Source organism: Drosophila sulfurigaster, chromosome X (assembly GCF_023558435.1).
Source record: "Drosophila sulfurigaster albostrigata strain 15112-1811.04 chromosome X, ASM2355843v2, whole genome shotgun sequence".
NCBI classification, from domain to species: domain Eukaryota; kingdom Metazoa; phylum Arthropoda; class Insecta; order Diptera; family Drosophilidae; genus Drosophila; species Drosophila sulfurigaster.
In genome coordinates, this window is record NC_084885.1 from 8,291,511 (window position 1) to 8,304,239 (window position 12,729).

The 12,729-nt window shown below is 33.7% G+C and overlaps 1 protein-coding gene across 2 annotated transcripts in view; it reads left to right on the top strand.

The window, feature by feature from the left end:
- LOC133849417 (protein sprint) overlaps window positions 1-12,729 on the top strand; it is a 137,678-nt gene that overhangs the window by 3,941 nt on the left and 121,008 nt on the right. For both annotated transcript variants that reach the window (XM_062285477.1, XM_062285478.1), the window contains exon 2: window positions 8,088-8,559. In XM_062285477.1, the coding sequence (XP_062141461.1) occupies window positions 8,530-8,559 (30 nt within the window). In that variant the 5' untranslated portion in view covers window positions 8,088-8,529. The remainder of the gene's footprint in view (window positions 1-8,087; window positions 8,560-12,729) is intronic.

Consider the following 12,729-nt stretch of genomic DNA (forward strand, 5'->3'; position numbering starts at 1 on the left):
CGTTTTTATTTTGTTGTTGTTTTTTTTTCGGCCCTATGCTCCGCCTCGTCGCCTTGCCACACAATGCCCGCGTATTCATAAAACAAGGCGACACACTCTGGAGTCTCCTCGCAAAACTCCTTGCCACGGCCCAGGCCCTCATCTAGTTTGGTTTTTGCGGCTGCTTCTGCGGCTGCCACTTTGCCACTTCCACTTTGGGTTGCCATGCGCTCCCAGTGTGTGTGTGTGTTCAGCTTCGTTTTTGTTTTGTTTTTTTTTTTTGTATTTTTCAGCTCTTTTTTTCATGCGTTTTGTTTGCCTTCGCTGATACTGAATGTTCCACGTTCTTTTTTTTTTTGTTGTTTGGCGTCCGTGCAAACTGTCGTCATTGTATTGTCATACTTTATATTGCTGTCGCATGTGCACCGTGTCTATCCCCCCTCTCTCTCTCTCTCTCTCTCTCTGTTTGTCTCTTTGCTTGTTTGTTTGTTCGTTTCTGTTTCTGTTTCAATTTCTCGCTCTCCATTTCCAGAAAGTAAGAGTCGATTCCTCTGTGTGGCCTAATACAGTCAATAGAAGAATAGTTTTGCCTTTTCAGATGAATGCATAAATATGTCTAATAGGCTAGAATGATTGGCGTGACAATACTGAAAACAGTTTCTGCAATTTGGTATATTTTATACTCTATGGTATATTTTAAATATGGTTGTACATCGTTATACAAAATATAGCTTTAAGTATAATTTGGTATTTTTCTGAAGATGAATGTAATTTCATTTCGTTTTACCAATTAAGGATTTTAGTATATATCGGTATTTTTTGGTATTTTTATTTGGTATATTTTTAGTTTATTTTTATTGAAAATGCTTTCAGAATTCTGCTATTATGTACTTTTTAGTATATTTTGAATGTGGTAGTATATCGTTATACCAAAACATATGCGTAGGCATAATTCGGTATTTTTTCGAATATCAACGTAATCGTTATACCAAATATGACATTTAGTATATTTGTTTGTATATTTATTTTTTGTCGTATTTTATTCAGTATATTTAAGGGAAAATACCGATTTTACATCTTTTTATTTTACTGAAAATTTATACGAATTTGCGTATTAAAGTAATTTACATACAGAAGCTGTCTTGATTTAATGGTAAAATTAAATTATTGCTATTTTATTAATGCTAAAGTCAGCTGAAAAGTTATACTTTTAAATAATTTAGGATGCAAGATATACTAAAAGCCATATTTGGTATAACGATATGAAATTACATGAATATTCCGAAAAATTCCGAATAACTACCACATTCAAAATATACTATAGATAACAAAATATACCAAATTTTAATGAGTATTCCAATCGCTTAGCGAAACCAATAAATTGTCAAAACTGATCTGTAAAAACTGATAGTAAAAAAATAGGCATTCTAAAATTGTACGCTTGTGATAATTCGGCTAAAAATAAACCGAAAATCGTAAACTTGGCTTGGAATGCAAACCACATTCCGTTTAGTATTTAAATAATGTCGCTAGTATCTAATTTATGTGGTTGTTCTGCTTTTTTCTATAATAATATGCAGAAAACAAAACAAAACAAACAAAAAAACAAGCAATATGTAAGCTTTAAATGCATATTTAGATATAATAAAGTGTCATAAATATCGCACAAGCAAACGAAATGCTGTGCGACCCGTTTCAAGGCGAGGTGTTACTGCAATGTATCTCGATCAGATATCAGGTATTTGGGTATTATCTTGATTTCCATATTGTAAAATACCAGTTCTTTTTCGAGTTCGAGCTCGAGTTCGGGTGTGTGAAGATTGACTTGAAAAGCGATAAGCGAAATGTGTGTCAAAAGTATCTAACCAATTGGAACAAACTGACCTTGCGCAAGCTGATTTGCATTGTTCGCTGACGTGAAAGAGCAGCGGTAGATACAGTATCTGTTAGATACGCAACGCAAGCGTATCGGCCCTCAAATTGATGATGGCTTCGCATTCACTTATTGACGCCAGCAATTGTGCGAAAATAACATTGATTAAAAAGGACAAGCCAATTGGAAAAAAAGGGAGCTGCATTTCAATTACAGTGACGATCGACGATCGCCGATCGACGATTGACGCTTATCACAGATGGAAAAAAAAGAAGCACATTTCAATTGATTTATTGCGGAATCAATTGACTCAAAATGCGAAGAATGCGATCGCCTTGGCGACACTTGAGATGCGGACGTTAAATCACCTTCAGCCTCAATTTGCTGCTGACGTCGCCGCTGTGCGCAATGTGCGTGCTTATCAGCAAAGAGTCAAGAGAGAGACAGAGAGAGAGAGAGACAGAGCTGAAGTTTATGTTTGAGCTCGTATTTATCACTAAAACAAAACAAAAGACTCGCTTTGATAAGAAGCCAACTGAGAAACAGAAGCAGCAAACAAATATTACTTGGGAACTACTTTGATTTAAATGTATCTGCAAGCAATGTATCTGTATCTGAGAAGCCGTGCTTGCCGTCAGCTGCTCACAGCTGTCGTCGCAGCTATCGCTCTCAGCTTCATATCCGAGTGTGTATCTGAATCTGTGTGTGTGTTTGTGTGCCATCAATTTATGGCTCAATATCAGTTAATTAACTTACGCTTTACGCTTTTCCTCAGCTGTCTTTGGCTACCTTAACACAAAATATTGTAGTTATGCATATTTCGAATTCAAATTGAAATTTCAAACTCGAATTGAAATTGAATCAACAAACTTTGGGAATTTGAATTTGAATTTGCATCGGATGGTGGGGGAAAACTCGATTCGGAATTGGAATTGGAACTTTGTCTGAAATTTCATGCCTCTCACACAATCTCTGTAGTCGCATATGTTGTTGTTGTTGTCGTTACTGATGTTATTGTTGCCGTTGTTGTTGTCTCATATGTCACCATTTGCTAATGAGCCGGTTCAAAACTGAGAAAAAGAAGGAAACACAAAACAACAACAAAAAAAAAGAAAAAAAAAAATGGTAAACATAAACAAGAAGCATCAACAAGTTGAGCAATCTTTTGATGCCCCAAAGCGATCTTCAAATGCTCTTTAGCCATTCGGTAAATATTTAGTTAGCTTAACTATAGCAGCGCGTCTCAATATTATCACCACAAATAAACGACAATCTTTTGTAATGAGCAAGGTCTGTTATATCAGTTTAGTTTATACTTAAGTGTCGACTGGAATAATTCCAGTTTCCATTGTATTACAATTTTCAAGCGTCATAAGTAGTAAACATACTACAGTAAATAATTATATCCATAATATTGTTTCCTAGTATCTAGTTTACTTCCATGAAGCGCATCGAATGTCTTAATGTTTCTGTATTTTGCCGTTGAAATTTCATCTTTTTCTTAAGACTTTTTGTCACTACTTAATTGTCTTTTCTTATTATTATAATTATGTGCGAATATGCAAGTCTTATTCATATATACAACTCTTATTCATGTTTGACGTGCTACTTATTTCAAATGCCGTAGTTCCTCAATTTATGGATGCTTTACAGTTATTTTCTCCTTCTTTTCGTTTCCATTTCATTCCACTAGGAGCGCGATCACTCCAAACTCCATCGTTCCTCGCTTTTGTGTTGCAATATTATTAAGAACTCGACTGACTTATCGTTATTTTTGCATCAAACGATCGTTTCATTTCCATTTTATTCCACTAGCAAACTATAATCCCACCAAACGCTTTAATTACTCCATTAGTTCGGATTTAAATTTCAACGTATCCAATTTCCAGCTTGTTCCAAATTCCATAGTTTCCTTTTTTTGTTGTGACAAAATTCGCTATCATTGAAAAATATCATCTATTTTCGCAGCATATGTACGTTCCATGCCCATTTCATTCCCATGCAAAGTAAAACCCCATGCAAAGTAAAACCCCAATTTACAATGTATGCAACTCATATTCCATATTTTGTTTCAATTTCTATCGTTCCGCTCTGTTATGCTGCAATTTGTAATCTCCTTATTCATTTCTCTATTAGTTTACCATTCGTTTCACAGCATATGCATGTTCCACATCTATTATTCCTCGGTTTGTTTCAAATTCTATCGTTTCACTCGTCTTATTAGTATTTCTAATAGCTTACAGTTCTTTTCGTAGCATGTTCCACTTCTATTAATACCAATTCCATCGTTTCTGTAAATTATTAATAACTTTATTACTTAACATTTCTTCTCATAGCGTATGAATGTTCCACTTCCATTTATCTCAATTGCAGTGTATTCCTCTGTTTGTTTCAAATTCCATCGTTTAAGTCTCTTTATTAAATTATTCTCGTAGCATAACCATTCTACTTCCATTAATTCCAATTTCAGTATACTCTCCTGTTTGTTTCAAATTCCGTTGTTCTCAGAATATCTCTATAAGTTTATAGTTATTTCAGTAGCATATGCATATGTTCCACTTTCATTAATATCAATTGCATTTCTGTTTGTTCCAAATACCATTGTTCCTCTCTAATTGACTGCAATTTGCACTTTATAAATCTCTATTGGCTTTCGCAGAATATGCGCATTCCAGTTCCATTTCGTTCCGCCAGAGAAGCAATAACCCCACGAATTGCGTTATTCGAGGCATAATGTGCATTGTTCACTTCACTTTCCATCAAGATATGTTTGTGCTCTCCACACATTTGCATTTGTATCTGATGCAGCTAAATTACGATCTAAATGCGACTAATGACAAATTCAAAGCACTCCACGTTGTGCATAGAGTGTAAATCATATAATAAACAATTTATATACACAATGGAGCTTAAATAAATAAAACTCCCGGGACAACAGCTCATTTCGTATGCATTTAAGCTTGAGTAATGAGCTGCGACGGCGACGTCGACAGCGACTGAGACGTCGACTGCGACTGCGCAGCTGCAGCTGCTGCCGAGTTGAGTGCGTTGATTTGACGCGTTTTTTCACGCGTTTCGCGTGTTGTATTTATTTTATTTTAATTTTGTTTTTATTTATTCACTTGTATCTGTATCTGTTGTTTTTTTGTTGTTGGTTTGATTATTTTGATGGCCGATTTAAAAGCGCGCGTAGTTCGAATGCATTTTGAGTTGTTTTTTGTTTGTTTTTTATTTTACTGATGTGTGTTTTTTGGTTTTAGTGTTTTCTCTTATCAAATCGTGTAAATCGCTGGCACTTCAATTTGCAATTCAACTTCCGTCAACTGTTGAGGAATTTTGAACAGGCTTGCTTACACACATTTCTGAGCTAGTTAACCAAAAAATTAATGATATTAAAAACCAAGTAGCAAGTGTTGTTCAACGGCACTGAATGAATGACTATGAGATACGCTGCAGGTTTAACATTTTTATTTTAAACATTTTTTTTGTCGAAAATTAGCTGTCGACATAAAAAAAGCTTATTTCATTTAAACTATATTCATTTAAAATTAGATAATAAAAAAAAAACAAATAAATATTAAAAATTTACAAATTCAGGAAGTTAAGAACTAAATATTAAATTCTGCACGAAAGTATTGATTTGAGAAATGTACTAAAAACAAAGAAAATGACTAGTGAATCAAGTAAACTGAGTCGATATAGCCATGTCCGCCCGTCTGTCTGTCTGTCTGTCCGTCTGACGATTTAAATCTCAGCGACTAGAAAAAATAGATTTATAATTTAATTTACTCTATGTTATATTTTGAGTTTAGTATGGCAAAAATAGCCTTTGGTATATTTCAGTAGTTTAAAGGGATATTCTGATATATTGTAAGAATAATACCGTATATTTTGAAAGTATTACTATGAAATATACCAAATATAGTGTTTAATACTATGTTTGAACATTTTTGCGCTATAATTTCGGAATATTTTATGAATAATACCAGATATTTTGAATGGATGTATTTGATATACCAAATATATAATTCGGTAAATTTTAGTATTTTGTGGTATATTTTCGGTATATTTAAAAAAAATAATGCCGGATATTCTGGATTTAGTAGTATTCGATATACAAAAAATAGCATTCGGTATATTATTATTATTTTGCGGTATATTATTTAGTATTTTGTGGTATATTTTAGGTATATTTGGTAAAATATGGTTAACAACTGGATAGATAGTAACTCACAGTCTGGCACATTCGACTGTAGTTTTCTTACTTGTTTTTTTTTTTTTTTTTTATAGCTTACAGGGTTTGGGAATTAAATAAAAATGAATTAAATGGCAGACATGTAAGTAAGTAAAATGGTTATGTAAATGCAAATGGAAATGGAAATGAAAATGTAATTAATGAGCATAAAATGCGGAAAATTGTGGAAAATACGTGAAACAAGTTTTCATTTTAATGCGTCGCGCAATGTGGTTAGGACAGTTGAAACAGACCAAACAGACACACCGACAGACGGACAGACGGACAGACAGACAGTCTGGCAGACAGAGAAACGGACTGACATCGTCAAACATCTCGGCAATGTTTGGACAGAGCGATTGCTCTGCAAGCTGCGGCGCAGCATTTTTTTTTTTCTTTCGTTTCATTCGTTTTTTAATTAAAAGTACGAGTATCTGTAAGATACATTCACTTTTTATTTGGTTTATTACACTGTCTGCGAGGGTTCCAAAACCAATTGCTATTCCGAGCTTCGCACTGAGCCAAAAATTCAATTCAATCGTCTCAGCTCTCAACGCTTAATGCTTCATCTCGCATTTAGTGTTGAAGTTGAAGCTTATAATGGACTTTGCTACAGATATGCTATGCTAATAACCATGCCATATGAGGTAGCTTTATCAATTACGATTTGGTAACTCGCTGTGATATCATGATCGTTGGAAAGTTTTCACTTTTCACGAGGCGAAAGGTGGAAATAATCTTTGTCTATTGTTTGTCATAAACAAAAGAGGTGCCAACTAATGATTTTTGCTGCGACTCAAATTTGATTTTCATTGCAGCTGAAACGCGGTTTTCTAATAATAATAATAGTTAACATTTTAATTAATATTTTTTTAAAATAAGTATTACAATGTTTGACAAATTTGGAAAATACTCGTAATACTGCGTTTTTTACTACTACTTTTTTTTTGCTGGTATTAAAATTGTGAGTTCGTTTAAAAAATAGTCATTGAAATTATTGTTTAATTTTATAGCATTTATTGAAGTTTTTCCAACTGTTCTGTCTTTATAAAAAAGCGTACTTTTATTTTAGCTTTTTGTTGTTTTCTTTTATTTTTGTCATGATGCAAACTAATGATTTTTGCTGGTACTAAAATTTGCTTTTTATTATTTTTAAATATGATTATTAATATAACAATTTTTGTAGCCTTTTCAATCTTTAAAAAAATGCTAAAATAAATTTTTCTGTTTGGTTTTTTTCTTTCTCTTTTCTAAGAATGAGCTTTGCTGCGACTAAAATTGAATTTCTAGTTCGTTAATAAAAATTTATGATAAATATTGCTATACTTATACTTCATATTCATTGCTATAATTATTCTTCATAGTTTTCATAGAAATTCGCTGTTTGTCATTTTCTTCTACGGCTAAAATTAGATTTTCATTTCATTTAATAAAAATTAATTTGAAAAGTGTTGATAAATTTTGCAGTAATTATTGCACATTTTTGCTACTCTTCTGTCTTTATAGAAATTTGTCTTTATTCTTTGTTTCTTTCTGAAATTTGTGTGTGAATGAATTTTGCTGTAACTAAAATTGAATTTTCATTTCCATTCATTAACACAATTTAATGTTAAAATTGTTGATAAATAATGCAACAATTGCTGTGGCTTTTACAGTCTTTATAGAAAATTTCTGTTTGTTCTTTCTTCTTTGCTTAATTAAATGAGCCTTATTTTTTGTGAAATCTTTCTCTCTCCCTGTTTGTTGTGCTCTTCCCAGAACTCTCACATAAAAACCGAGCTTAGAGCGCAAGCAAAAGCAAAAGCAGACTAGTTTTAATTACACAATAATCTCTGATCATGGTCTTTGTTCTCAGTATTTGGAGCCAACTGATTTTGCAGTGTATAAACATACATATATTATGGCTTTTTATTCGCACACTTGGCAGCCGCCCATTAAGTGGGCTCAAGTGGTTATAACCCAAGCACACTAACTCGATGTCAATCTTTTTGTTGTCCACAGTTAGCCAGCACGTTCCAAAAGCTCTCTACACACGCTCAGCTCTGTCTATGTGCCTCTCTCTCTCTCTCTCTCGCTCTCTCTGTGTGTGAGGCTGCCCACCTGCCGCATAAGCAAATCGAGCACGTTAATTAAATGTCAACAGATTCAACGTTTGAGAAGAGCGCGCGGGACGCGAAAGGACGCAGCGACGTTGGAGAAGAAGAAGCTGAAACAGCGACGGCGACAGAAACTGAAACTGAAATTGAAACTGAACTCGAAGTCGCAGAGTTGAGTAAAGAGAGAAAGAAATAAAAAAAAAGACGACAGCAACGAATTGAAATTGTGCAAAATGTTTGCATGACTGTCAAATAAATCATAAGAAGCCACGATAAAGCAGCAGCAACAACTACAAGAGAAACAACAACCACGCGAACAAGCAACAACAACAACAAAGATATTCATAATGGTTAATGCTGTGATGGATGCCATTGCGGTAAGTGTCCAATGTCCAATGTCCAGTCAGTCAGTCGTGTTCCCAGATCGTAACTTCATTTACGTTTAAGTAGCGTATATTCACATAATTTCTGCATATTTATTATACCCGCTAACCATAGGATATAAGGGTATTATAACTTTGTGCTGCCAGGAAAGAAAGAGTCATCTGAGTTGCTTCGTTTGACACTCTGGTATATTTAGTACTCTCTAGTATATTTTAAATGTAGTAGTATATCAATATACTACATATAGTCTTCAGTCATCTCTGACCTAATAAAGTATATACATATATATTCTTGATCAGCGTCAACAACTGAGACGATATAGCCATGTCCGTCTGTCTGCCTGTCCGACTGTCTGTCTGTCCGTTGTTTTTGGACTCTATGTTATATAAAACACAAAAATTATATCTCTATCTCTTATAGTTTCTGAGGTTTTTATATGGATTTTGAGTTTAGTATACCAAATATAGCCTTTGGTATATTTTAGTATTTTAAGGTATATTTTAAGAATTTATTCTGATATATTTTAAGAGTAATACCGCATATTTTGAATGTATTACTGTTCAATATACTAAATATGACATTCGATACATTTCAGTATTTTTGTGGTTTATTTTCGGTATATTTTAAGAGTAATACTTCTTATGTTGAATGAATTTTGGCATATTTCAGTATTTTTGTGGTATAGTTTCGGTATATTTTAAGAACAATACCGCATTGCTTAGATTTTATTTAATATGGTTAGCAGGTATTTCACAGTCGAGCACAGTTGAGTTTAGCTCTCTTGTTCCGTTTCGTCTTGATCCGTAACAATTATTATGAGCGTTCTCTTGATTTCATTTGATTTCATTTGTTGATCTCTAAATTGAAATTTGCAGTCGCGCAGCCAATTGAAGTTTGCAGCAGACGATCATAAATTAAAACTGAATTGTTTTTAAGGCTTGCTTATTTCTGGCAAAATTCAAAACTTCTTTTAGTTTAATAAAAAAAGGTAAACGGAACAATTAAATATAATACTAATAAATATATTCACTTTTTGAAAATTTCATTACCAAGGTTATAAGCTTCGTTTTATGAATTGTTGCAGCGAATTTTATCTTCGCCTCTGCTCATTTAAATTCTGATAATTTGATTATGTTCATTTTTTCTCCACATTTTTTCACGAAATATTTTTATAAGGTTCTTTAAACTTAGAAATATTTAATTACCTTCTTCATATTTCTCAAAAACGTTTACTTATTTAGACTGTATTAACTAGAGTTTAGTCTTACATAATTCAATATTTTGTATATTTATTAATTTGAGAGTGTTTATTATATATTCTTCAGCTGTTTATTTATTTTAATAACATTTGCTTAAACAAGTAGCGTATTAAAACTTCGTTTATGCTCTTCATTGTCTGCTCCTGCTTGTTTTACATCTTTCTGTGTGTGAGTTATTATTATTTTTGCATTGCTTTGCCCACATTTTCAATTTGAATTTGTTTGCTGTGTCAATTGCTCAATTGGCTGGTCTGTCTGCACATATTGTGATTGTGTGTGTGTGTGTGTGGAGTGTAGTGAGTGTGTGTGTGCTGCACTATAATCCATATGTTTAAGGCTTGTATTTTTGTTTCTCCTTTTGCATAGGAAACGACACTGTGCACATTAAGTGTGCAATGAGGCGTATGCGTGATGTGGTGCAACTTATAAGTACTGCGACTGCATCTGTGCATTTGTATGTGCCTCATAAAAAGCAAGAGGTGTCAAGACTTGTGTAAATTACAGACATGCATTAAGTGCCGCTAGCAGACGTTAAGTGCAATTGTTGGAGAAGAGGCGGAGGGGGGGCGAGGTTTAAAATTAGAGAGAAGAGTTGAGCAAAAGAGAATACGTAATAGAGGATCGCACAATGCGAGTATAATTGAAATTAGCGAGGAAATGAAAGTAACTAGAGCGTCGGGGAATTCAATCTTATTATAGATATTTTATGAATTGAACAAGTAAACTTTTTAGCAACGAGAGTTGTGAAATGATTGCTAATATTTCATCGAGTTATTTGCATTTCATGCTTTATAACTGAAAATTGGGGCCATTCAACTCTCCCCAGCTACTATTTATCCAAGCAATTATCGATGAACCCAACTATTTGGCATTCCCCATTTCATATAACTACAAAAATATCTCTTTGCTTGATTTATTCACAGCCTCCATTACAGTGTAACATAGTACTTTTAGGTCTCTGTGTTCTTTGCTTCTCGCTGTCGCTGTCGCAGTCGCAGTCAAAAAGTCGGTCGCCGTTTTTTCCACTTGAGTTTAGCCCACAAAAATTTGCATATAACTCGCAAAACTCTGCGAGCCGCACAAAAATAAAGGCCAAAAACTGTAGAAATATTTATAAATACAGCGAACGACAGCGAAACAACAGCAAATACAACAAAAGCAAATGAGCTGAGTCGCAAAACCGACAGCAACTGAAACCAACAAAAAACAAAAAAAAAGAGAAGGAGAAAAATTATAATAAAAAATTAAAACAACTGAAGTGGAGCTCAAATTAGCACAGAGCGTGGGAGCCGGTTGTGGTTGAGGTTGTTTTAGACTTTTCTTAAATGTTGCACGTTGCAAGTTGCACTCTCGTATGTGGCAGCATTTTTTTTATTTCTGTTTGTTTGGTTTTTGAGGAGCACGACCGCAACCCCACAAAAAAAAAAACCCGTTATTCGTTATTCGCAACTGTCTGTGGCATAATTATTAAAGGCGTTTTCGATTAATCGTCAGCCTCGTCAAGGCCTCCCCACTCGATGCCACCGGCCGGAAGTCAAGACCAGTTTCCAGTGCTTTTTTTCGGGCACTGCTGCAGGTACAAACACTCTGCCACAGCAATAGCAACAGCAACACAGCAACAGCAAGTCCAGCGCTTTGTTTGTGTAACGGAAATTCCTCCAAGTGCCAGACGCTATTGGGCATGAATTTGCATGAAAGTCAATGCATTCTCAACGGCTCGACTACATGATACTGCGTCAGTTTTATTTTTGATGAGAATTCCAATATAAATATACAAACATCAAACAAAATTAAAAATCAAAAATCTGTAAAGCAAACTATAATTTAATGTAAAAAATAAAACAAGAAAGCTTTAGTCGAGTGTGCTTGAATGTGAGACTTGCCTTAAAGCAAAAGAGTATTATTATATACCAAAACAGCATAGTATTAAAATATACCAAATCAATAACTGAAAACTAAAACGAAGAAAGAAGTTGGTATATCGATATAGCACTGATAATTTTGTATTTTTCAGCATATTTATTTGATATATTTTAAGAAGAATATATATTACGATATTCTAAATATACCATAATACAAAATATACCAGATTATCAAGCAGAAATATGTATTATTGCACACTTAATGTGCACAGTGTGCGGAAAGTGTCATTTCCTATACAAAATGAGAAAACCAAGTAAGAAAGCTACAGTCGAGTGTGCTCGACTGCAAGATACCCGCTACCCATGGTGAATAAAAACAAAATAGTGTCATATTAATCTTAAAATATATACATTTAATATACCGAAAAATACTGAAATATACCAAATTTAATATACCGAAAAACTACTAAAATATACCTAAAGCTGTTTTTGGTATATTGATATAGTACTACTATTGTTGTAATTTTTTCGGCATATTAATTCGGTATATATTTAGAGTAATACCATATTGTTTTGCATTTATTCTGGTATCTTACACAAAATATCTCTCAGTACAGAATATACCAGATTGTCAGCCAACCAAGAACTGATTGCGGTTGCTATTCCTTGACATATAAAAGTATTTCTAAAATAACTTTTAAAATGTTTCTTTACTCGAGTTTTTTTTAAGACATCTAAAATCAAATAAATATCATACACCCTTCTAACAATCTAGCTACAGGGTATTACAAAAAACTCTAGAATGATTCTCATGGTCAGAGAGATCGCGTCAGCAACAGCGTTTGATTGTCTGTGTCAAGTCTATGGCTACTTGAGACATCCGTTCATTAACCCAGAAAAACTTGACAGACATTGGTTTTTTACTTCTTCATTTCTTGATTATCCATCGATTCTGTATGGCAATTGCAATTTTCCAATGACAAGACAACCGTTTTCACCTTCATGTATTTCGCAAATGCAGCTTAAGGTTCTTTGGAAGTCC